This window comes from Saccostrea cucullata, unplaced genomic scaffold, assembly GCF_032062105.1.
Source record: "Saccostrea cucullata isolate Sc308-1 unplaced genomic scaffold, CSIRO_AGI_Scuc_v1 ctg11686, whole genome shotgun sequence".
NCBI classification, from domain to species: Eukaryota; Metazoa; Mollusca; class Bivalvia; order Ostreida; family Ostreidae; genus Saccostrea; species Saccostrea cuccullata.
The window spans coordinates 34,784-61,517 of NW_026940519.1; the positions used below are offsets into that span (position 1 = coordinate 34,784).

General features: G+C 34.8%; 1 protein-coding gene across 1 annotated transcript in view; it reads right to left on the reverse strand.

The window, feature by feature from the left end:
• Window positions 1-26,734, reverse strand: part of LOC134255547 (uncharacterized) — a 96,190-nt gene that overhangs the window by 13,158 nt on the left and 56,298 nt on the right. The window contains exons 4-5 of the mRNA XM_062738074.1: window positions 21,431-21,515; window positions 8,880-9,045 (exon numbers count right to left, since the gene is read on the reverse strand). Of these exons, the coding sequence (XP_062594058.1) occupies window positions 8,880-9,045; window positions 21,431-21,515 (251 nt within the window). The remainder of the gene's footprint in view (window positions 1-8,879; window positions 9,046-21,430; window positions 21,516-26,734) is intronic.

The window sequence follows — 26,734 nt, forward strand, 5'->3', positions numbered from 1 at the left end:
GCGATCCCGACCAAAAAACGAACCGAACCGAAAGTAGAGATTTTGTACCGTGTATCGAACCGAGAAAAAATACCGCGGTGAACCGGTACCGCGGTGAACCGTTTCACCCCTACTTTTCACTGTTATAGATAAACGATGACAAAATTACCGGTAATTTGTTCGGATTTGTTCTTCTTTATTTTAGATCTGGATTGAACTTGTAAAAATGGCAGCTTCATGATTTCGCATATATTGAATTACAGTTATATTGAAATAATTTGCATGGTCCCCTGAATTTCAATTTCATTGAATTTCCTAACACAAGAACCCCTGACCCTGGGGCCATAAAATTCACAATTCTGGAAGAGGCACTCATAACGATGTACTTAGTTTATTTAATACCCAGGAGCAGAGAAGAAGATTTTCAAAGAATTAATGCATTTTCACTGTATAATCAATTGGGCCCCGTCCTAACACAAGAACCCCTGACTCTGGGGCCATAAAATTCAGAATTTTGAAAGAGGCACTCTTGCTCATCATAACTATGTACTAAGTTACTTCATTTAATATCCAGAAGCAGAGAAGAAGATTTTCAAAGAATAAATGCATTTTCACTATATAATCAATAGAGCCTCGCCTTTACACCAGAATCACTGCCTCTACAATCATAAAATTCTCACAATTCTGGAAGAGGCACTCTTGCTCATCATAACTACATACTAAGTTACTTTATTTAATACCCAGAAGCAGAGAAGAAGATTTTTAAAGAATAAATGCATTATCACTATATGATTTATAGAGCCCCACCTTAACACCAGAACCACTGACCGTGGGGCATAAAATTCACAATTCTGGAAGAGGCACTCTTGCTCATCATAACTATGTACTAAGCTACTTTATTTAATATCCAGAAGAGAGAAGAAGATTTTCAAATAATAAATGCATCATTGGAATAAAACCCAGGAGCAAAGGAAAAGATTTTCAAAGAATTAATGTATTTTCACTATATAATAAGTAGATATCGAGCCCCATCCTAACACAAGAACCCCTGACCCTGGGGCCATAAAATTCAAAATTCTGGAAGAGGCACTCTTGCTCATCATAACTATGCACTTAGTTAATTTATTTAATACCCAAAAGCAGAGAAGAAGATTTTCAAAAAATTAATGCATTTTCACTACATAATCAATAGAGCCTCGCCCTAATACCAGAATCACTGCCTCCAGGGCCATAAAATTCACAATTCTGGAAAAGGATCTCTTGCTTATCATAACTATGTGCTTAGTTAGTTTATTTAATACCCAGAAGCAGAGAAGAAGATTTTCAAAGAATAAATGCATTTTCACTATCAAATCAATAGAGCCTCGCCTAACACCAGAACCCCTGACCCTGAGGCCATAAAATTCACAATTCTGGAAGATGCACTCTTGCTCATCATGACTATGTACAGTATGATGCAATATATATTCTGACAAGATGGCGGTGTGTTTACATTTTCGTCAGGTAAGTAACATATTTTGATGTGAATAAAAAGGTTTAAACATATCGTTGGTATTTTGGGTAGTTATTCTTAACCTCCGATGGTCATGTGACATTTGATATGTCACGTGATTTTATTTTTGTCTGCTCTGTTTACAAAATCTGACTGAAAGTAATATGGGTCAAAAGGAAAAGAACTCAGTTGTGAGGTGAAAGAAGTCACCAAGAAATTATTAGATGAGGGAAAAACTGTCAGTTATGTGGCAGATGTTCTTGGTGTACCCCACTCTACCATTGTATCACTGAAAAAACGTTTTGAAGAGAGAGGTTCAATAGAAAACATCCCGCAAAGTGGATGACAGCCTATTGTGACAGATCGTGACTATAGATACTTAGAAAGGTTGGTTAAAATTAATAGGAGGGATAGTCTAACAGAAAGAATGGGTGGACTTAACGCCCTATTTTGGATCTTTTTGCGACTCCTCTTACAATCTGTATATGAAGTGAATCCAAAATAAATTATGTGCAATTAAAAGAGCAACATATACTTGGTTATATTAGGTGGAACATTTCTGCCAAATCAATGCCCTGTTGTCGTGTATCAAAATTTAAGCAACGATACTTGAGTGTCGTCTTCCGGAATTCGACATGTACCCGGAGTGGTTTTTTATGTCACACAATCAATATTTATAGGAGGCGGGGCTATCGATCGGTGTCATTGTTGACATCTCTCTCTCTATCCCTCTCTCTTTCCAAAAATTCGAATACGTGTTTAGCATTCTACAGCGATGTCAATATGAAATTATTTTAAAAATGTGATGACACGCATAATTAAAACAATTTTTAATTTGCCAAACTCTGAAAACGGCATAAAAACACGCTCAAAGACATGATTTTGATCGAGGTCAGGGTGAAGAATACAATGTAACTGTTTTCACGAGTACACTCGCAGGTGGACATCACGTGACGAATTGTAATATTTAAGAGGTCAATCGAAGACATTTCAATGGAAGCGAGAAGTTTGTTTTGAACATGTTTTTTGTTAAATTAAGTATGAGCACACTTTTGTCGGCTCTTCTCCTTTTAATATAACATTATTTTGTTCAATATACAACTACAGTTTTCTTAAGAACAGCCGACAAACATGTGCTGACTATGTATTCAGACAATGAAAAACGCGTGACCCTGATTATCTATTGATATTCAAGAAATCTTCAGGCACCATGCCTTCGATATTTATTTAGTTTACCTCGAAAAGAGTGTTTTAAATTCACAACCGTACCATGAATACATGGTTAAGATATCGGAGGTTTATAAGATGGGAAAAAATAAACATTTTATGAAACTTAAATTTACGGTATTTTTTCTGACCAGTTAAGTCCACCCATTCTTACTAGTAAATTCAATGAAAACAGGAATATTCCAGTATCTAAACGTACCTTAGAGCTGCATTTGCAGAAACATGGATTCACAAGACGTGTATCGAAGAAGAAACTTGTGATAAGGAAGGTAAATCAAAGAAAGAGATTGTTATGGTGCCGGGAAAAACGAAAGTTAACTCTGGAAGGATTTTGGAAGAAAGTTATTTTCTCGGACGATCGAATCAGAAATTGTCATTGGACGTGATTCAAGGGTGTATGTTTGGCGCAAGCGGGGTGAAGGATGGAGGCCTCATTTGGTGACTCAGCCCCGTTCAAAACCATGCTTTGAGATCATGATCTGGGGGTGTATTACTTGGAATGGAATTGGTACCATCACGGCTGTAAATGGAAATATTAACACTGAAAAATACCAGGATATTCTTGATAACAATCTGTGGCCAGTTATAGCTTGCCATTTTCCATCTGGTGACTATTTATTCCAGGATGATAATGCCCCAGTACATCGTGCAAGATCTACCCAGGAATTTATGCACAGAAATAGAATAACTGGAATGAGCTGGCCTGCACAAAGTCCAGATATCAATATCATCGAAAATCTATGGTTACTGATCAAGAGAAAGCTACATGCACCAGTTTGGAGGATTGTGAGTAAGGATGATCTTTTCCTCGAAATCCAGTGTATTTGGAGAAATATCAGCCCAGGCTTCATTAAATGCCTCTACCGCTCTATCCCCCGCAGATTAATGAATGTAATTTGACTCAAAGGGCATCTCACGAAGTACTAGGTAAGCTTTATTATTTATGTTCCCCAAACGAAGTTGGGGAACATATTGTTTTTACTCTGTTTCTTATTATTATTATTATTATCATTATTATTAAGGTCTTCCGACTTCCTTCGGAAGACCTTATTGTTTTCCTTCTGTTTTTTATTATTATTATTATTATTATTATTCTTTTTTCATAGTACAGCCGATATCTCAGCTATGCGTGGACAGATTTCAAAGATTTTCTCAAGGAAGATGCATCATGAGAATATCTCCAGACGTGTTTTTCATTTTTTCGAAAATCACTTTCGTTCGCGATTTTTGGGGATTTTTGTATTTTTTAAAAGGCATTTTGTCCAGCAGTTTTCTCGAGAACGGCTAAAGATAAGAAAGTGAAACTCACTGAGGTGATAGAACATCGAACTCTGTTATGGGCAACGACCTTTATTTTTCGTCGTCGGCACTTCCGGTCGCAAACGGAAGTGAATTCAAAAAGTCCCATTTTTCAACTTTTTTGTTTTTCAATATTTTTCTTTAGGATTTACAGGGTTTATAGTGTGTCTTATGAGAATTTTAAATATGTGTTCAGTATCTTAATGCGTGCATAGATTGAAACGATATGACCGAACCAAACTTTGTCCCCTGTCGGGGGTTCGAATCCCGCTGTGGGCGTTGCAAAAATTTTTTCTTTGTTTTTGTCTTTTTTCTTTTGCAAATTACTTTTCTCTCTTTTATTACATGTATGGAAGATTTTGCCGAATTTTAAAAGCTATATTTTGAGATATTTTGTGAAATAATTATATTAATTATGATCTGTGTTGAGAGACTACATTAAATGAACGTAAACGAAAAAAAAATACATTCTGATATCTATTTCTTGTGACGACACAGCATAGAACTCTAAAGAAAAGTGGGTCGGAAGACCTGCTTGTTGCTCTAGCAACAAGATCGCATCTAGTTATTATTATTTTTCTTCTTCCTGGGCACTTTTTTGTCCGCGAATGATCTCGTTAACTATACACCCGACTAAGGTGAAATGTTTTAAGGGTCAGTAGACATGTTATGTAGATTTGCGGAACGAAGGTCATTTTGCGCGCACGTGCTTGCAAGAGCGCGCACGTGCAACACGAGAAATGATCAATATAATAAATATAAGCGTAACTTTTTACATTTTTGATGAAATGCTTTGAAACTCATAATATTAGGATATATTAGTAACACAGACAATATGACATCAAATAGCTTCAAAATAGCAAGATCTCACACGCATGCACGTGCGCTTCGCTCTGATTGGCTGAAAATAAAGTCTCAATATCTTTCTTGTTTTTTGACCAAATCCCTTGAAATTTTGAACATAGCCATACAGTAGGATATCCTACAACATGATATATAGCAATTATCATGAAAACACGTGCATGCACGTGCACTGCAATCTGATTGGCTTAAACTTTAAATAGATATAACTCCCTTGATTTTCAACCAAACAGGATGGGATTTGGAACATAGATAGATATAATGGACCTCTACAAGAAGGTATGGTCAACACGCACATGCATACACGTGCATGTACATGTGCTGCAATCTGATTGGCTGAAACTTTAAACAGCTATAACTCCCTTGGTTTTCAACCAAACAGGGTGGGATTTAGAATATAGATAGATATAGTGGACTTCTACAAGAAGGTATGGTCACCATGCTCATGTATGCACGTGCGTGCACGTGAAATGAGTAAAATAAAAATACATTTGAATGAGCGTATTTTTTTTATACATTTGGATTAAATACTTTAATATTTAGTATATTAAAATATATATATTGTGTAGACAATATGATATGGTCATTATGCACATGCATTCACACGCACACGCGTGCAATGCTAAAATTTGAATGAACTTGGTACACTTCTGGGTAAACGTTGTTAAAGTCTCAAATGCGTAGATTTTGTCTTATTTAATAATTCTTACAGGGGATATGGCACCAAAAGGGATTTGAGGAGCGTTTGGGGAACATCTGTAACGGTCCCCGTTACAATTAGCACTAGTTAAGGTCTTCCGACTTCCTTCGGAAGACCTTATTGTTATTCGTCTGTTTTTTATTATTATTATTAAGGTCTTCCGACTTCCTTCGGAAGACCTTATTGTTATTCGTCTGTTTTTTATTATTATTATTATTATTCTTTTTTTCATAGTTAGGGCGATATCTCAGCTGTGCGTGGACGGATTTGAAAGATTTTTACAGGGATGATGCATCATGAAAATATCTCCAGACGTGTTTTTCATTTTTTCAAAATTCACCTTCGTTCGCGATTTTTGGGGATTTTTGTATTTTTTAAAAGGCATTTTGTCCAGCAGTTTTCTCGAGAACGGCTAAAGATATGAAAGTGAAACTCACTGAGGTGATAGAACATCAAACTCCGTTATGGGGAACGACGTTTATATTTCGTCGTCTGCACTTCCGGTCGCAAACGGAAGTGAATTCAAAAAGTCACATTTCTCAACTTTTTTGTTTTTCAATATTTTTCTTTAGAATTTACAGGGTTAATACTGTGTCTTATGAGAATTCTAAATATGTGTTTAGTATCTTGATGCGTGCATATATTGAAAAGATATGACCAAACCAAACTTTCTCCTACCGTCGGGGGTTCGAATCCCGCTGTGGGCGTTTCAAATTTTTTTTTCTTTGTTTCTGTCTTTTTTCAGCTTCAAATGACTTTTATATCTTTCATATCACGTATGGAATATTTTGCTGATTTTTAAAAGCTATTTTTTGAGGTATTTGAGGAATACCTGTAATTATCATGATATATGTTGAGAGACTGTTGTGAATAAACGTGAGCAAAAAATACATTCTGAAATCTATTTCATGGGATGACGCAGCATAGAACTCTAAAGAAAAGTCGGTCGGAAGACCTGCTTGTTGCTCCAGCAACAAGAACGCATCTAGTTTTTCTTCTTCTTCTTCCTGGGTACTTTTTTGTCCGGGAATGATCTTGTAAACTGTTCGTCTGATGTAGGTAAAACCTTTTTAGGGTAAGTAGACATGTTATGTAGATTTGCGGAATCAAGGTCATTTTGCGCGCACGTGCTTGGAAGAGCGTGCACGTGCAACACGTGAAATGACCGATTTAATTGATATAGGCATAACTTTTTACATTTTTGATGAACTGCTTTAAAACTCATAATATAAGAATATATTAGAAGTATAAACAATATCGCATGGTCAAAATAGCAAGATCTCACGCGCATGCACGTGCGCTTTGCCCTGATTGGCTGAAACTAAAGTCTCAATATCTTTCTTGTTTATTGACAAAATCCTTTGAAATTTTGAAGATAGCCATGCATTAGGATATCCTACAACATAATATATAGCAATTATCACGAAAACACGTGCATGCACGTGCGCTGCAATCTGATTGGCTGAACCTTTAAATAGCTATAACTCCCTTGGTTTTCAACCAAACAGGATGGGATTTAGAACATAGATAGATATAACAGACTTCTACAAGAAGATATGGTCACATGCACATGCATACACTTGCGTGTACGTGCGCTGCAATCTGATTGGCTTAAACTTTAAACAGCTATAACTCCCTTGGTTTACAACCAAACGGGGAGGGATTTAAAACATAGATAGATGTAATGGACTTCTACAAGAAGGTATGGTCAGCATGCTCATGTATGCACGTGCGTGCACGTGAAAAGAGTAAAATAAAAAATACACTTGAATGAGCGTATTTTTTAAATACTTTTTGATTAAATACTTTAATATTTAGTATATTAAAATATATAGATTGTGTAGACAAGATGATATGGTCATTACGCACATGGATTCACATGCGCACGCGTGCAATGTTTAAATTTGAATGAACTTGGTACACTTCCGGGTAAACGTTGTTAAAGTCTCAAATGCATAGAGTTTGTCTTATTTAATGAAGGTTACAGGGAATATGGCACCAAAAGGGAGTTGGGGAGCGTTTGGGGAACATCTGTAACGGTCCCCGTTACAATTAGCACTAGTTTTTTCTTATTTTATAATGCAATATCTCAACTCAAAAATTGACCTAGTTTCGTATCAAATGTAAACACACCGCCATCTTGTCCGAATATATATTGCATGATACTGTACTTAGTTTACTTAATACCCAGAAGCAGAAAAGATTTTAAAAGAATAAATGCATTTTCACTATATAATCAACAGAGCCCGCCCTAACACAAGAACCCCTGACCCTGGGACCATTTTGGAAGAGGCACTCTTGCTCATCAAAACTATGTACTAAGTTACTTTATTTAATACCCAAAAGCAGAGAAGAAGATTTTTAAAGAATAAATGCATTTTCACTATATAATCAATAGAGCCTCGCCCTAATTCCAGAATCATTGTCTCTACGGCCATAAAATTCACAATTCTGGAAGAGGCACTCTTGCTCATCATAACTATGTGCTTAGTTACTTTAATATCCAGAAGCAGAGAAGAAGATTTTCAAAGAATAAATGCATTTCCACTATGTAATCAATAGAGCCTCGCCCTAATTCCAGAATCACTGTCTCTACGGCCATAAAATTCACAATTCTGGAAGAGGCACTCTTGCTCATCATAACTATGTACTTAGTTTACTTAATACCCAGGAGAAGAGAAGAAGATTTTCAAAGAAATAATGCATTTTCACTATATAATATATATAGCTCGCCCTAGCACTAGAACCCCTGACCCTGGGACCATGAATTTCACAATTTTGCTCAATGCTCATTACATACATGCCAACAGTTTGCCTGCTTGATGTCCAGGAGTAAAGAAGAAGATTTTTAAAGATTGCACTAATTTCAGTGGTTTTGGCCCCACTCTTCAGGCCCCAGGGGGCAGGGACCATGAAATTCACAATTTTAGTTCCCCTTTACCCATAGATGCTGTATACCAAATTTGGCTGAAATTGGTTCAGCAGTTTCAGACTAGAAGATGAAAATGTTTAAATGTTAACACACGATACACGACACATGACGACAGACTAAAACGGATAGCAATAAGTCACCTGGGTGACTCAGGTGACCTAAAAAATTTGATATATCCTAATTAGGCCTCAAACATATAGCAAACAACTCTTCATTCTCTGTTCTTTTGTAAGAAACAAACTCAAAAGTGAAGGCCATATTCTTTATACTGAAGCTGACCACAGCTGACTTTTTACATAGTTACTTGTCCTTTGGTGAATTATAGGTTCAAGTGCCAATTTACAACCAACTTGAAATACAAAAAGTTAATATAAAAAAAAAATACAAACGCTTTATCTTTGTGTGTCCTGCTTCTCTGTGCTTTTCTGTCTCGTCAATGATTTTGGATTCCCATCTGCTATCTAATTTATTTTTTAGAAGTTTCTGCTTTTTCTGAATAGCCCTCTGTATACACTGCATTTTCATCTCACTGGCAACCACTAGGTCTGTCAGGCCCTGGGGTAGAAATTAAATTTCTTAGCTCAAAGCTTAATATCTGATAAAAGAATTCTCGCTACTTTATAAACATTATTGTAAATACTTTCTATATGTATGCCGAACTGCCCAGTCTGATGTAATGTTTATTTCCTGATAGGGAACGTCTAAAATATGGATTTTGAATTTTTATCACATGTTCATGGACACACGCTGTGTTTCTATACATATAATTATTGATTACACTCTTAAATTATTTTGTATCATTTTGAATTCTAATTAATCTCCATAGATTTTATTGCACATACTTATATACACCAATTACAAATCAATTGACTAAATATATATGCATTCCAATAAATTCAAGATGTTTGAATAAATATTTTGTGTCTGCATGACAATGTTTCAACCATATTTACATAATTTATGATTGGGTTTGTCGATGTCACTATTGCTGTCGATTTTTGAAACATACTTCAATTACGATTAATATTTTCATTCTCTATTTATCCACAGGTACTTGTGGACAGGACCCCCCCCCCCTCGATATTCAACCTCGGGGCTTATTTGACATTTCTTTCACAATTTATATTAAGTACACTTATTCAACATGTTTGCAATAGGAATAAATCATCAAAACCCCAAAATAATCGCTCCACAGAAAATACCCCACTATACAATACAAGAGAGAAAGGAAACAACTCCGGTTTGTTTATGTTGTACCAAAACATATTTATTTCATTTTCACCTAAAATGTCGGTCTACACTGTCTACATATATTTCTGTCTACATATATTTCTGTCTCAGTCAATGCTATTGATTTGACTCTGCATCTCGTAAGAATCCCACATACAGCACTCCAGTAAGAATGTTGAAATTTCATTAGGTAAACGCAACGGAAGTGCTTAGAGAATGTTACACTTATTAGAATAACGTCCGAGAGAGTTTTTGCCTGATGTAATAATCACTCTCGGGTGTTATCATAACAGGTAATAGGCACTTCCGTTGCATTTACCTAATGAAATTTCAACATTCTAACTGGAATGCTGTTTGTGGGATTTTTACGAGATGCAGATCGAGTCAATTCGATAGCATTGACTGAGACAAAAATATATGTAGAGACAGTATGGACCAACATTTTAGGTGAAAATGAAATAAATATGTTTTAAACCTAGAAAGGCCAGTGGGGGTACAACGTAAACAAACCAGAGTTGCTTACCTTTCTCTCTTATAATGTATAGTGGGGTATTTTTTTGTGGAGTGATTATTTTGGGGTTTTGATGATATATTCCTATTGCAAACATGTTGAATAAGTGTACTAAATAGAAATTATGAAAAAAATGTCAAATAAGCCCCGGGGTTGAAAAATGGGGGAGGGGGTCCTGTCCACAAGTACCTGTGTATTTATCAAGAGATACTTAAGGTAATAGAAAATGGTGATAACCAATTTATTTGTGATATATCAAATTTTTATTTAGCTTTGACTTGTTTTATTACGAAAACACAATTTAAAGTCTGTGAGCCAATGCTCACAAGTAATATCCGCACTCTGATGTGAATATATACTTTCATGTTAATATACCCAAGTCCAGTTACTGACAGACACAAATAAACGGGAAGTTGATATCAAATTCATACAAAAGGAATCCCACCATATGTCATGTCTCAACAAAGTATACATGTGCTAAACTTTCAAGCATCTGCCATGAGTGGTTGCTGAGAAAACTGAAAATTTGATATGTAGGGTACGGATAGACACATGGATAAACAGGAAATTGACTTAGGATTTGAAGATTCAAAGTACTGAAAGTACTGTTACAAGTTGATGGTATTGTTTGCTTGTTTGTTGTTTAATGTCTCTCTTAAGAATTTTCACTAATATCATATAGAGAAGCCACCACTTGCCCATGGAGAGCTGAAAATTTTGTCCTATACTAAGTGTAACTTTACAACCATTGAACAGTGAGGAGTCTTTTTTATGCCATCACCTACTGCAAGACGTCCCGGACCTCGGTTCATACTGTCATCTGAAAGACCCTCCATATCCCACAATAGGATTGGAACCTGAGACGCAAGGATCAACTCATAACTTTGAGCTCTAGAGCATAAGCTCTACCCACTGTGTCACACAGGTGACTTCATGGTATTGAATAAATGTTTAAATAAGTTGAGGTCTCTGATCCAGATTTTGGTTATGTGTGTTATGTGCAATGATGAAAATATCAATTTCAAGTTTTTACTTAACTTTGAGGTACAAATTAAATTATATCATTTCATTTGCATCTTTTCACTATATTTTTAACAGTTATTCTTTTTTCTGTTTCTTTTCTTTTCTACATATTTACTTGAATGTATAATAATTAATCACAAATTAGAAACAAATATTACTAGATAGTTTTGGAATTTTTCGCGAAATGACAATTAAGCTTGCATTAAAAGGAATTTGTTCATTAACAAAATATTAAAGAGTAACCATTGAAATGGTTACAGGGTACAGAATATTTTAATAAAAAGTTAATTTTAAAACTATTGGAAAAACTTTTAGACACTTGATATCTTTTGACAGAAAAAACAAAAACAGCTTTTCACACAAATACAGCAGCGGATCATCATATTATAAACAAAATGGCGTCGTCGTGTTATTAGCAACATACAGATCCGGTAAATACAAAAAAACGACTTCCGCATTATAGATTGGAATAAATGAAATTTACCTAATATTTTGTTGCATACCCCTTTGATCTAATAATCTTGATCATTTGTTGTGGAAGTGATCTGTAAAGGTTCCATATATAAAATGAATGGGGATGGAGGTCCATATAGATAGTTTTCGATGGGGCTAAATTTAGCAAGAGTTATTTCCCGTTGGCCACCATACTGGAGGTCCACATGCTCATATTCCTCCATTGTTCAACCAATTTTAAATTATAATATTTGTTAATTTGAATTAAGAATCATCATTTTTCTGAAGTATATACATTTTTGGAAGCCGCCTTTATTCAAAAAAAATTATTTAATAAAGATTTTCCACCAAATATTTTTACTATATATTCTAAAACTTGGCAAGACAAAGAGAAAAACTCAACGATTCAACCTCCAATATGGCGGCCAATGGGAGGTAACTTTTGCTAAATTTAGGCCCATCGAAAACTATCTATTCTCCAGATTTCTTGTTCTAGATTCGATGCATTGGTAATTCTGTTTGCACATTTCCTAAGCTGATTTTTCAACAAAAACCAAGAGTGTTCAATTATGTTAGCATCCGGAGATTTGGCAGGCCACAAAATTCCTCGAATATTATTTTCAGTTTTGTAATTTACCACAATCCTTGCACAATGCACTGGCGCATTGTCGTCTTGAAAAATAAAGTCATTCCGTGGAATATGCTGGTCAACAACTGGCCACAGTTCATTATCAATTATTTCCCTGTACTTTTCAGCATTGATATTGCCATTGACAACTGTCAGGGTACCTGGTCCATTCCAGCAGATACACTCCCAAATCATTAGACTAACCCTTGCGCCACGACCGGGACTAATGCATTGTGGTATCCACTCCTCTCTGGGTCTCCCCCACACATATACATGATTATTTTCTCCAATGATCACTTTACATTCATCAGAAAAAATTACACTATTCCAGTCACCATCAACTTTCTAATGTCTTTTCCCCCTGGCCCACTCTACTCATTTTTTTATGTTTAACATCTCGGATTCGTATGTTTTTTCTTACAACTCATCTGTGGTATTTATTTTGGAACAAACATCTTTTTACAGTTACTTCTGAAAGAGTATTTCCCCAATACTGGTTGAATCTGGCAGTGATATATTCCACAGGTTTGACACGATGTGATTTTACTAACCTCAAAATGGATTGTTCGTCCTGCACACTAAGTTTTTTTCTTTCTCCTGTTCTAGGCTTATATTCTCCATCAAACCTTTCCTGATATCGCTTTATGACTGCACAAACTGTGCATCGATTTAGTCCTAGGCACTTTGCAATTTCTGATTGTTTTGTTCCACTCTGAAAACTATTTATGAAACTTTGTTTTAAGCTTGGTGATAAATCTTTCGCTTTTCAGATTCTCTGTTTACATACAGAATGACGCAATTTATTGCATCACAAACATGATACATCATATCTTATTATAACATAATACGACATTTTACCCAGTTATGTGCCTTTTTTATTTAAACATGCATACTGACAGGAGTTACAGGTAAATAAAAGTCCATTTCTTTTTAACTGCAATGGGGACGCTATTTTGTTTATAATATTATGATCCACCACTGTATCTAAAACTTAGAGGACCAACCTTCACTTATATTACAAACAGGGAATTATTACTTTCAAAAAATAGCACAAATTGAAATATTCACATTCGCTGTGTTTTTCTCTTAAGCCAACTATGAAATTGATTTGAATACCATTTTCGTGTACATGCCTAGAAATAAACACGGAGAAACGTGCATTAACGTGACGTCACAATAAACCTACAGCAACATAAGTAAAGTATAACGATATAGGGCAGCAAGAAATTAAAATACTTAGAATATTTTTGGTGCTTCCAAATATGTAAAATTTAAATATAAGGAATGTTTTTTAAGTTTAGTGTGAATTATTGGTGTGTGAATCACACAGACTTGCACTTAGGCATATTTTTCATGAAGCGCTAGTGCCCGTCATGAAATATGCATATGTGACAAGTCTGTGTGATTCACACACCAATAACTCACATGAAACTTAAAAACATTCCTTAATTATATCACCATATTATATAACTTTGTGAAATTCGGTAATCTGATTGGTAAATACGAAGTTATTATTTTTTTATCATGACCGCTGAAAGTGATCAATGACTCGTATGAGCTGCCTCATTTTCACTTTCACTTCAATCAAACATGGATACGAAAGCAAGTTTGGGAGTTGTGAGGAAGATTTAAAAGATAGTGAACTCTGAGGCTGAGAATACAAAACGATGAACTAGGATATCTGTTAACATTTTGCGAAAATACTTAGCACATACCATTTCATGGTTGAATCCAACTTTTCCACTCAGCAAGCAGAGTTTTGATGCTGTTTACGGAGACGAAGAAAATAAATTATTTTAATGTAATTAAATATAGTTTAATGTAATTAAATATAGTTTATATATTAGATATCAAATTTCCAAACACACAGTGTACCACGGTCACGTGATCCTAACAGCCAATCAAATTACTCCTCAAGTTTAGCTTTGTCTCTTTTACACGGTTCCTGCAAATTCTCAAGTAAATCCTATGGATTTTATTCATATATCTTATTTAATTACTTTAAACGCTGAAATTGTTAATAATTCCTTGTTGTGGATTGTTATTTCATTCATACCACGTGCAGTTCCACGTGTGTTTGTTGATATGGACATGGACTATTAATTTCCTATACAACGACCTAGATGCATTGACCTCAGAGAAGTGATAATATTGATTGTTTAAGATTTGTGTTTATTCATTACTGAAAATATGCCTGGAAGGAAACGAAAATGATCTGAAACACCAACAGACCTACAGAGAAGGAAGTTACTCGATGGGACACTAATGAACCCAAAAACTGGACATCCGCTGAAATATTACAAAAATTGAAATTGAAAGGAATCGTGCAACGAGTATCTCTTAAAAAGTCACAGTTAGTACAAATCTACAGTGACAATGTTTTGTGTAACAAAAAGTCTGCGACAAATAGGGTAACAGGCAATTTTGAATTTGTACAGATTCAAAATGGTGCAGAAGTGGGGGAAGAGACACTTCCGGCATCATTGTTACAAAAAAATGGAAACGAGGCTGGGCAGATGTTGTCTTCTAATGAATTAAGTGATGCAATTCATGGTATAAGGGATTCAGTAACGAAGTTTTTGAACGAATTGGTCGTACTCAAGAGGAACCAAAATAGATACAATCAGCCTGGTACCTCTACCGACAACACAGGGAGAAATTTCAAGAACTTTCCGTGGAACACGCCCCAGGATGTCCCGACCAGAGTTTCCTTGGACTCTGCTCCCTGCGTGGAAATGATATCTCCTACACTTCGCAACAATATATTGCAAGGTAAAGATATTAATTTAGCCTTACTTATCATGCCTCGAGAGACAGAGGAACAAAGGTTAACTGACAGCAATGGTCGTTTCATATTATTGAAACAATATCATGACGCAAGATTATTGAGAAACCTAACTCTTACCGAGTTCATTATAGCTTTTACGAAGTACAAGAACATTAATTGAGAGGTTTATCCTGCACGGCGTCAAAAATTAGATGCTTATGAACACGACATTGAGGAAACGGCATCTACTACAAGAGATTCAGCCTTTTACGAGTACCATAACGCTTTCTCAGCTCAAGCAAGCGCACTGTTACTACAGAGAAACATCCACATTGACTGGTCCGTAAGAGACACTAAATTATTCACAACAATCTTTCCTGTTCAAACTGTAATCAGATGCAAGTTCTGTAGTAGTGTGACACATGCCTCACATTTCTGTCCAAAGTCAAAGACCGTACCTACACCTTACTCTGGAAATCCAAACAGCAAGATAAAACAAACACCTAGTAACGTGGATGTTCAGGGAAGACCAAGAATCTTGTATAATGGGAAGGAAATATGTAACAACTACAATGGATCAAATGGGTGCCAAAGGAATTCTTGCAATCTTCTCCACATATGTTCAGCATGCAAGTTAAACAGCCACTCTGCTGCCAATTGTACAAAAGCCAAAAACAAATCCAAGGACCACACTCAAACTGATAAACAATGACTACCTTCTAAATTAGAGACAGAAGATAGACAATGTAGAACAGCATCAATTACTCCAATAAATACTTATTTACTTAAATGAGAACTAGATAGGCACCCTGACAGGATGTTTGTCAACTCATTAATAAATGGACTAGGGTTTTACCACTGGAATATCATCATTACCTAAATCAACATTAGAGTGCAAAAATCTGCTGTCAGCTAGAAAACAACCTGAAATTGTTGACAAGTTGATAGAATATGAAATGGAGAAAAGATACTTAGATGGTCCATACGATATACCACCTTATACTGTTTACAGAATTATAGCCCCATCGGAATTTCTCAAGGAAAATACTCAAAGAAATATAGACTAATTGTTGATTTATCCTCCCCTCACAACCTATCATCTGAAAAAAGTATTAACGATCTTATTGATAAAGATGAATATTCCTTGCAGTATGTGCACATTGATGATGCAATTAGCATTTTAAAGACACTTGGTAGTGAGTCACTTATGTGCAAAATGGATATAGTGGATGCATTTACACAAATCCCTATAGCACAAGATGTTCAACCCTATTACAGAATTAAATGGAGGGAGAAATACTTCTTCTACAAGAGACTAGTTTTTGGTTGTAGGAGTAGTCCCAAAATTTTTGACATGCTTTCCCAAGCCATCTGTTGGATAATTCAAAATAACTACAATGTAAAAAATATCCTTCATTTACTGGATGATTTCATTATATTTGACCCCCCAGGTGAAGGTGGACTGAAGAGTATGGCAGTTTTGACTATGGTGTTCAAAAAGCTCAGAATCCCAATTTCAAAAAAGAAAACAGTGGGTCCAGACACAGTGATTGAATACCTGGTTATTATACTTGATTCTAAAATAATGGAGATCTAGAGTCGTATCCCCCTGGAGAAAGTCGACAGAATTTTAACTCTCATTAATAACCTTAGATTACAGAAATCATGTACAAAACGTGAGCTGCTAAGTGTCTTAGGTCATTTTAACTTTGCAGCACGTGTAATCCCTGCTGGCAGATCATTCACTTCTTACCTACTTACATTAGCTCACTCTGTGTCTGAACTCCATTATCATGTGTATTTGACAAGAGAATGCAGAAAAGACTTGGCCATGTGGGAGAAATTTTTACAAGGATGGAACAGAAAGTCATTTTTCCTGGAGGAATACGTAACAGACACAACTGATAATTCATTATATACTGATGCTTCACCAAACCATGGCTTTGGTGGGTACTATGCCGGTCGATGGTTTCAAGGAAAATGGCCACAAGAAATTCACAACCTGGGAAACGATCCACTTTCTATGGCACTTTTAGAGTTGTACCCCATAGTAGTAGCTGTGGTTCTATGGGGACATGAATGGTGAGGAAAACGGATAAAATTTTTGTATGACAATTTAGCTACTGTCCAGATAATTAGAGAACATCGTTCTAAATCTGCTATTATAATGAAGCTTATGAGAAAATTAACTTGGAAGTCAGCATGTGAAAACTTTCTTATTCTATATGTGCATGATCATGTCTCTGGTAAAGAAAATGTGATAGCTGACTCTCTTTCTCGTTTCCCGTTGGCCCTATTCAGAGAAGCAGTACCAACAGCATCAAAAGACCCAGTGAACATTCCATCACTTCTAGAACTCGTTTTGCACTAGAGGATCAAGCAAATAATTTGTGCGATTCTTCCATTAGTGAAAACACAAGAAATGCCTACATAGCAGGTTTTAGGACTTTCTGTAATTTTCTACCTTCCGTCGGGATTCGAGCAGATGACTTTAGACCATCACCAATTACAGAACAAACTCTCATCTTTTTTGTGACACACTGCTTTAAGGCTTTAAGACTGTCTATCAATACCATCAAGTTATACCTAGCAGCTGTGAGATTCTTCTATGTGAAAGCTGGCGTCTATTGCCCATGGTCCACTATGAACGAAACATGCCCTAGACTACATACCATCTTAAGAGGAATAAAGGAACAAAGCAATACTAGAGAGAAAAGAAAACCCATAACATACAATATACTATGTCAGCTACACAACATCCTGAAACAAAGGATGTTCGACATATTCATGGACACTATGCTTATGTCCGCCTGCTCATTAGCTTTTTTCGACTTCCAACGATGTGGGGAATTCACTATTCAGAATGGTAACCAGGACATGTTATCTTTAACAGACATTACGACGGAATCTCATGAAAACAAAATGAATGCTTTTACCTTGGTGCTAAGGAGCTCAAAAACAGATCCTTTTCATCAAGGAATAAGTATCAGGATCTTCAAATCTGGTAATGTCGTTTGCCCTGTCAACTCAGTGGAGGAATATCTCAAGATTCACAAAACCTGGATTAATGGCAGAGTATCTCCTGTGCTTTTTCATTGAAGAATAAGGAACTCCATTAACTAGGAACTCCTTCATCAGTAAAATTAAACAAATACTTAACTTGATAGTATACAAGGATGAAAAGAACAATGGGCATGCCTTCAGAATTGGGGCAGCAACATCTGCAGCACCTAGTAACATGGAGGATCACATGATTAAAACATTGGGATGATGGAGGTCTGACTGCTACAACCGATACATTCATACCGAGGATGACACATTGTTCCGCGCTCAACAGGCAATGTGCAACAAGTGATTCATAGTGAAAAATGATTATACCTAGTGAAACCTTAGTTGGCCATGGAAGGAAAAATGTTTCTGTGATTCTAGGATGCAATTGTGTTTCATAGCATTAAATATAGCAGTGAAATCCAAGTCAGTTGTGAAATAAATGTCTCTGTGATTCCTAACGATGTGTTACTTCAGTTGCAGTGATTATCCACTATGTAACTTTACATTCTGTCCAATTCCTAATTATGTAATTTACTAAATAATATGGCACTGTATGTAAATAGAACTAGCCATATTTCTTATTGTTAAGACCTATCTGACCATGTATTAGTGTATGTCTAGTAGAAATGTCTGTTTCTACAAGGCCATTGGCCATGCAAACACACAAGGCCATCAGCCATCCATACAAGGCCATCAGCCATCCATACTAGGCCTTCGGCCAACCACATGAGGCCATCGGCCACTCATAAATCTAACATGTTATCTTTTGCAAATGTTCACTATGTATGCATTATTTGTACATATATGTTTGACACTGATGATGTGTTTAGCTGAGTAGTTCTCAAAAGGCAAATAAAGAATTTAAACTGAATCAGATTTTAGTTTTATATTAAATTATTTTAATGTAATTAAATATAGTTTATACATTAGATATCAAATTTCCAAACACACAGCGTACCACAGTAACATGATACTAACAGCAAATCAAATTACTTCTCAAATTTGTCTTTGTCTCCCTTACACGGTTCCTGCAAACCTCCTCCTCCCCACCACCACCTTAATTTGATTGCAGAGAACTCCTTTTGTTAATATTGTGTGTTTATGTAAATGTTCATTTAACAGCTGAATATTTTTCATATATGGGCATTTCACACCTGAAAATTTTTATATATCATGTGTTATTCAACCCCAAAGAAATGGCATTTTTCAGCATACATAGTACATGTCTATTTCTAGACACACAAGGCCATCGGCCATGCAAACACACAAGGCCATCGGCCATCCATACAAGGCCATCGGCCATCCACACAAGGCCATCGTCCAACCACATACGGCCATCGGCCACCAACATGAAGCCATCGGCCAATCACATGAGGCCATCGGCCACTCATAAATCTAACGTTATCTTTTGCAAATGTTCACAGACTATGTATGCATTATTTGTACATATCTGTTTGACATTGATGATGTGTTTAGCTGAGTAGTTCTCAAAAGGCAAACAAAGAATGTAAACTGAATCAGATTTTAGTTTTATATAAATGACAAGTATATCAAGCATGCCATTTATGGTTGTGTAGATAAATTATTGTAGAAGATGTAAACATCACTGCATTTGCACCTCTGCAAGTGTAAATGACTGCGATTCTGGGGGAGGGAGTACTCTGTGTTATTCTGAGTATAAAAATACCTTGTGCTATTATTGTCATATGGGTTAAAAATTTATTACCAAAACAAGTGCCTGTTACATTCAATAAATTCTGAAACAATTACATTCTGTCATTCAACTAATTTCTGGTTTTACAACAATTACAGCATATCACTATCTCTGTAAATTTTAGGAAGATATACATTGTACTAATAAATTTGGGAAATTATATAATATAATAAATATGGACTCAATGCAAAGTCAATATGGATTTATAATGACCAAAGATGACAGATATTGACCTCGATACACGCAGAATATCAACAGGGATTTATCTAGCTATTTTGTTTTACTGCCGTTTTGTATGTAAAGGGGAAAAATGAGAGCCGCAGGCTCGATCTGAGCGCCGGAGGCGCGAATATTCTAGGGGGGTCCGGGGGCATGCCCCCCCGGAAAATTTTTAAATAAATGGAGCAAAATCCTGCATTCTTAGAGCTTCTGAGGGTCATTTGTAGACCTTTACAAAGGCCACAAAAACTTCACTTTTGAGACAAAATATTAAAAAACAAAAAAAAAAAATTTAAAGCAGATCGGTTCTTTATTTAATTTTTTCTCTCAATATCTATCACAAATCAATTCTGTTTTTCATGTTTCACTACTAACATTATTTTTGTTGTTACTCCATTCTTCCGATTCAAAGTGATTTAAGCTCCATCTTACTGATCTACACTTTTCTTAACTCTGCAATCGCACACGTATATTTTTGACATCATGGACATGGCACATGTTTACCGATCAATATCAACTAGAAGCTTGAATAATCTACTCTCTCTTCTAAAAGCGTTTGAATGACTAGGATTGTGAATTAGGATATGCTGTTAAACTTCAATCGGACAAAAACGGAAAATTTCAGTACGATGTTTTAAATATTCTCCGTTTAATTGGAGACTTTTCTATCTGAAAAAGGGGAATTTTTCACCTTTCTCAAGAGGGGAAAGGTACCGTTTACCGGTAGTAAAAACAGCCTTGATAAATCCCTGATCAACCTCAGGCTAGCGCCCTCGGTGGATATACTCCATGTATCTTCGGTCAATATCTGTCATCCTGGGTCATTATAAATGCATACTGACCTACAATGAGTCCATATTTGTATATTAATGCACAATGAATATTTTCACTATTTTCTAAAATTTTGAAAAATAATTTGACATTTTTAATCACATCAATATGTTGCAATTCTCATGATTAAGCCACTTTTAAAATTCTCATTTATATGCATACATCACATAAATCAAATTTCTCAATTTGGATACTCTATAATAATTGAAATTCAACTCATTGTCTTCCAAAATTTGCATGCACATGATATTTTCTTGATTTAGCCACTCATGAAATTCAACTGCTTAACTTTAATGATCTTTAATTGATATGAAATATCAATATTTCAATTTTCGCGAATTAGATTATCTTGAAATTCAACTCTTCTTGACATTTAACTGAAATGGGCATTTAATATGTTTTTTCATTGAGTGGCATACGCTCTCCCTACTTCATGAAGGTGAGTTCTAAAAATTAATAAAAATTGCAATAATAGATTTCGTAAGTAAAAATAGGATTCTGAACAGCCCTTACCACTAACTGGGACTGTAAATCCTCAGCAAAACTCATCACTTCCTTTACTTCTTTTGGCTGTTTATCACTACTTAACAGAGCTGGCCTGGAAAAAAGTGAAAAAGAACAATTGCCTTTAAATTAACAAATATCTAGTCCCTGAAACGTTCTACTTTCCTACTTGAATGGCATTAAAACGAACCCTGAACAAATGCAGAATGAACGGTGAGTGAACAATGTGTGAACGCTGAATGCAACTTGGTGAACTAGGTGTGAACGCAGAACATGGAGTGCAAGAGTGAGCGCAAAGTGAACTGTGAACAAATGGTGAACGCAAGATGAACAATTTATTTGAAATGCCTCTGATCTCTTCCTTGCATTGAAATTATTCTATTCTATTGTAATGCCAGTGCTAAAATATAAATAAACAATAAATAGATAAATAAATAATCAATTAAAATAAATTTTACAAAATTGTCCTAAGAAAGACCATACATGCACGTTAAGTAAATAAATTACAAATTTAAATTTCTTACAATATTTTCTGCACATACATATAATGTTTAAAATCTACATTTCAATAACATGATTTTCGTTGCTGTAAAAGATCAGTACATGTAAATTCAAAGGCAGAAGAAAATCCATTAAAAGAGACTTTATAAATACAGTTGGTTGTATGTTTCAGCAAACAATTTAATGAACTGAAAATTATGCTGATACATAAATAAGCACATTATGCAAACTTAAACTTAAAATGATTTACATATTTTTCTGATTTGCCTGTGGTGCAACGATATTGGTCAGTATTTTTCATTCAGTTTTTTTTTCACATAATTGCAAATGCATGTATTTTATCTGGGTTAATTAAATTTAGAGGATTGTATTAATTTATTAATCATATTTGTAGTTCAGCTGTAACAAAACAAATTATCTGCTAAAAGCTTCAACCACGAGAATAGGAAAGGATGTCAAGTCCAAAGAGAAGGTATATTGATAACTGATGATGATATGTTATTGATGTAAATAGAGTACAGCAATAAAATTAAGAGAGAACAATTATAGTAATCTGTAGACCAAAAAAAATTAAATCTTAATTCTTTTCAAGAATAGGCAGGTCATGATTAGTCACTCTGAGATAGTTCAGAGCAGATTTAGATTTGATCAGATCATATAGCAATAGGGTAGGTGGGTCCACAGTGGGGGATCAAAGTTTTATCCTGGAATATTTAAGACTGGAGCCTTTTATAAAATCTTCTCAAGATTATCAGGGCCACAATACATCATATTTTTTGAACGAATACATCTTAGTACAGAATCCAAGAATCAAGGGTAATGGATGTGCCATAATTCGAGACAGAATGTTTATCTTGAAAGTCCTATGTAAATATTGGAAAATTATTAAGGTCTTCCGCTCAGGCGGAAGACCTTCTACTGATTCTGATGGTTAAGATTATTCCCTATTATTCTTTTTTTTTTTTTTTCCTAGACGCCAACTTTGAGACCTCGTAACTCGCTCATTTCTGAACGGATTTCGCTCAAATTTTCAGAGTTTTTGGACGTTACAAAACTCAATTAAAATGTTTTCATACATTTCAAAAATTCCCTTCCGCTTTCGAGTTATTTCCCTTTAAGTGAAAATTTGGTACTGTTCGTTTCCAGACAAAGGCTCAGAAACGACAAAAGCTGGAGCAGAATGTCTACTGGATTTAAATACTAGAAGAATTGAAGTTGTGCACATCGGTTTTTCTTTTTCGATTTCTGATTTCCAAATGGTGCTAGATAGGGGTCAAAAATGAGAATGCCTAAAAGCGCCAAATTTTACATATATTTCCTTGTGTATCTTTTAAACTAAAAATAATTTGTTAAGACATATTTCACAAATATTGTGCATAATTTTAAGATCTATCATTTGACATCATTAAAAAGGGGCTGGCCCCTAAAATTAGGGGTCAAGGGAGCATGAAAGTTTTTGCATTACAACTCAAAAATGGTAAATATTTCGGTATGGTTATCGATTTGAAATGGGTCTTTAACATCTTATCGATCTCATGAAAATGTTATTTTGTTCGAATCTTGTGTTATTGAATGAGCAGCAAACTTTATGTACAGGTAACTGATCAATTTTATACGGCAAGTGAAGAATTCTTTATGCGTACGCGTATAACACGTATAACTGAAATAAACTGGATAAGAATAATATACTTAACTAAACTGAATGTTAGCCTTTGTTGAAATAAAGTTTTTAACATATTCTCTAGCTGGATGTCATACATATTATTCAGAGACAACTTTCTCCTTGTATTTAGTTTGAATTACAAGACGGGAGATAGGAAAAATACTTATCATCTCTCATTCGATTGATACTCAATGTTGCATTATTTATAAAAAAAAAAAATAATCAAGCTTAAAATAATTCACTGTCATTTTATTCATGCATCGTGAATTTTCCTCGGACCTTGACTGCTTTGTTTACAGTTGTGCAACCTGTTTACAAATCGATTGCGCATGCATTGACCTATATACATTCCGGAGGTCAACATTACCGCTCTTTGATTTTTACGCGAGTCCCAGAGTTATCTAAAACGATGCTAGTCATCGATTTACTCAGTTGAAAATCAAGAATTTGTTATTTGCGTAAATCGTAAGAATATTTCTAGACACAAATATAAAGGTTTTCTTGAACATGTACGAGTATTAAAAGATAAAATGTCTGATTCTATTCTTTGACGAATGAATAAAAGGCGCTGCGATTTTGCTCAGGTACAGATGATTTCTCTGGACGAGTCCATCGGTTACATTGAAAGGTGACGCAGGATGACCTATCGATAACTGCCAATTTTGATAGTGATTGTAATTGCACATGTACATAAATTAATGTTGAATTCTACCCTTGTGAAGTCCATTATAGTTTCGTTATTTAAAGAATCGGGGATATCACTACTGCAACTTAATTGTTTTTAATTTGAACGGATGATTCTATATTATTGGAAAGGTACACATTTTTTAGACGCTGTCGTCTCCCTCTCAACTTTGAAGTAATTGCAATCGTTATATGTATACGGGCCTATATCAAGTTATTCTAGACTAATTGTTGCTTAATTTATTTCAGAAAAAATTGCGATGTTGTTTAAATTAGCAATTACAAATAAACATGACAAATGCTCACAGTAAATTATAAGTGGAAGTGACGTTTTCAATTCTCATGAAAATCGAAAATAAAATTAAGTAACTTTGAGTTTTGCATAATTTGCTACTTAACTTATCATTGTATTTTTCCGAATGATATGCTCATAAATTTCTTTTATTTCCTCAAATAAAAAGCTAGAATATCACAGTGACACGATTTTATGTGCATGTACATGATATTAACTAAACTACATGCTGTTTTACACAGAAGAGCACCCAACATGAGATATAATTAGAAATTCTTCTAACAAATGCAAAATTTCTTCCTGTAATTTCATACAAATATTCCAAGCCTTTCTTTCGTGTTTATTGGACTAAAAGAGATTAAATTATTAAATTTCCTCTCATTGCGATACGTAACCCCCTGAAATGATACAATGCATTCCTTCAGAGTCGAGAATGGCAGGTCAGGGCTGGTGTTGAAATCCATGATTACTCCATAACCTATTATAATATTAACCAAAAATCATACGCGATATTGTTTTTAATTCGCAGGTTGTCAAATAAATTTAAGAAAAGGTCGGCAAAGATGAGTATGCCTCACTAAACTTTTTTATTCATAAACTTTTTAATTTCTAGAGTGTACAATCGAGCATCGAAGTGTGTACATGTACTACATGTACTAGTTTTTTTTTTTTTTTATGAGGGGGGGGGGGGGGTTACCAGTTTTCGCTGCATTTGATTTCCTGAATTTTGCACTGCATTTCCGACAATTAAAAAGTGATTTATAAAACGAAAGTCAAGCAATAAAACGTTAAAGTTTGTATTTTGAAAAATAAATCAAGTCAAGTCACATAAAACAAAGACAGGTTGAAACGCTCACACATGGACATACATACAAACGTTTTGGTAACTCGGAATAGTCCAGAGTAAAACTATATTTTCTTGATGACGGAATGTCCAGTACATCTAATGTTCACGTCCGGGATAGTTCATGGCAGTTTCATCACACATACGCAATTATCATACAAGTCGAACGCTCTTTGAGGTTGAGGATTGACACTAATTCCTTAGATAAATACTGAGTATCAAATTCCTTTTTACTGTCTTAACTTAACTTGATAGGTAAATAATTTTAGCATATATGTTAAAAATAAGCATTAGAAATAATTCTTTTCATAAAATTCAATTCTGTTACATTTCAAATGAATTTGTAAAATTAACTTTATGACAATTGTCATGCTGCAGATCTGTAGCTCGCTAGCTGTTCTAAAAAAAATTGAGATGGATCACCAGAGAGCTACAGTGCCATCCATATTATCTCAAGTTCAGGCTCAGAAGGACTATTAAAAACGGTTGTAAGGAATGTTTAACTGTAGAAAAATTTAAGGAATGTGTTAGAGACACACGGTAAATAATATTTTTAGATTCAAGCAGTTGAAAAACACGGATATTGAATATAGCTTCAGCGCAATTTTTTTCTAATATTTTCTAGTTTTTTATTCTTCGTATTTCTCAATTTATCATGTTCAAATAACGTGTATTTATTTTTATTAGGGCACATTAAACCTAAACTTGATAATAACTATTGAATGAGTTGAAATAGGACTTTTATATTTCACATGTGCATTATTTGTGACATGCGACTTTCAAATATACTGTGATTTTTAACCCCATGACCTTGATCTTGGAGCTTGACCTACTTAAAAAATAACATTACTTTAAATTGACCATAACTATTGAAAGCTTTCATTTTATAAACATGTACATGTAATACCTGTGTCAACGCCTTTGAAAATTCATTATGATTTTTGACCCTTTGACCTTGAAGTTTGACCCACTTTTCAAAAACATTAACCATAGTCATACCTTTTGAGAGAAAAGAGATCGATTAGGGCTTTTATTTTACCACTGTGTATTACCTGTAACAACATTTTTTTAAATACCGATACCCTGATTTTGACAACGTGACCTTGAGGCTTGACTTACTTTTCACAATTTTAATCTTGATCATAACTTCTGAATGAGAAGAGATAGGGTTTTCGTATTACACAAAAATCAAATGTATGTAACCTGTGATAAAATCATTTCAAATACTAGCATATAATGAACTTTGACCTTGAAGTTTAACCGGCTTTAAACATTGCTTAAAATTGACCATGACTTTTGATAAAGAAAGGATAACGCTTTCATACCTAG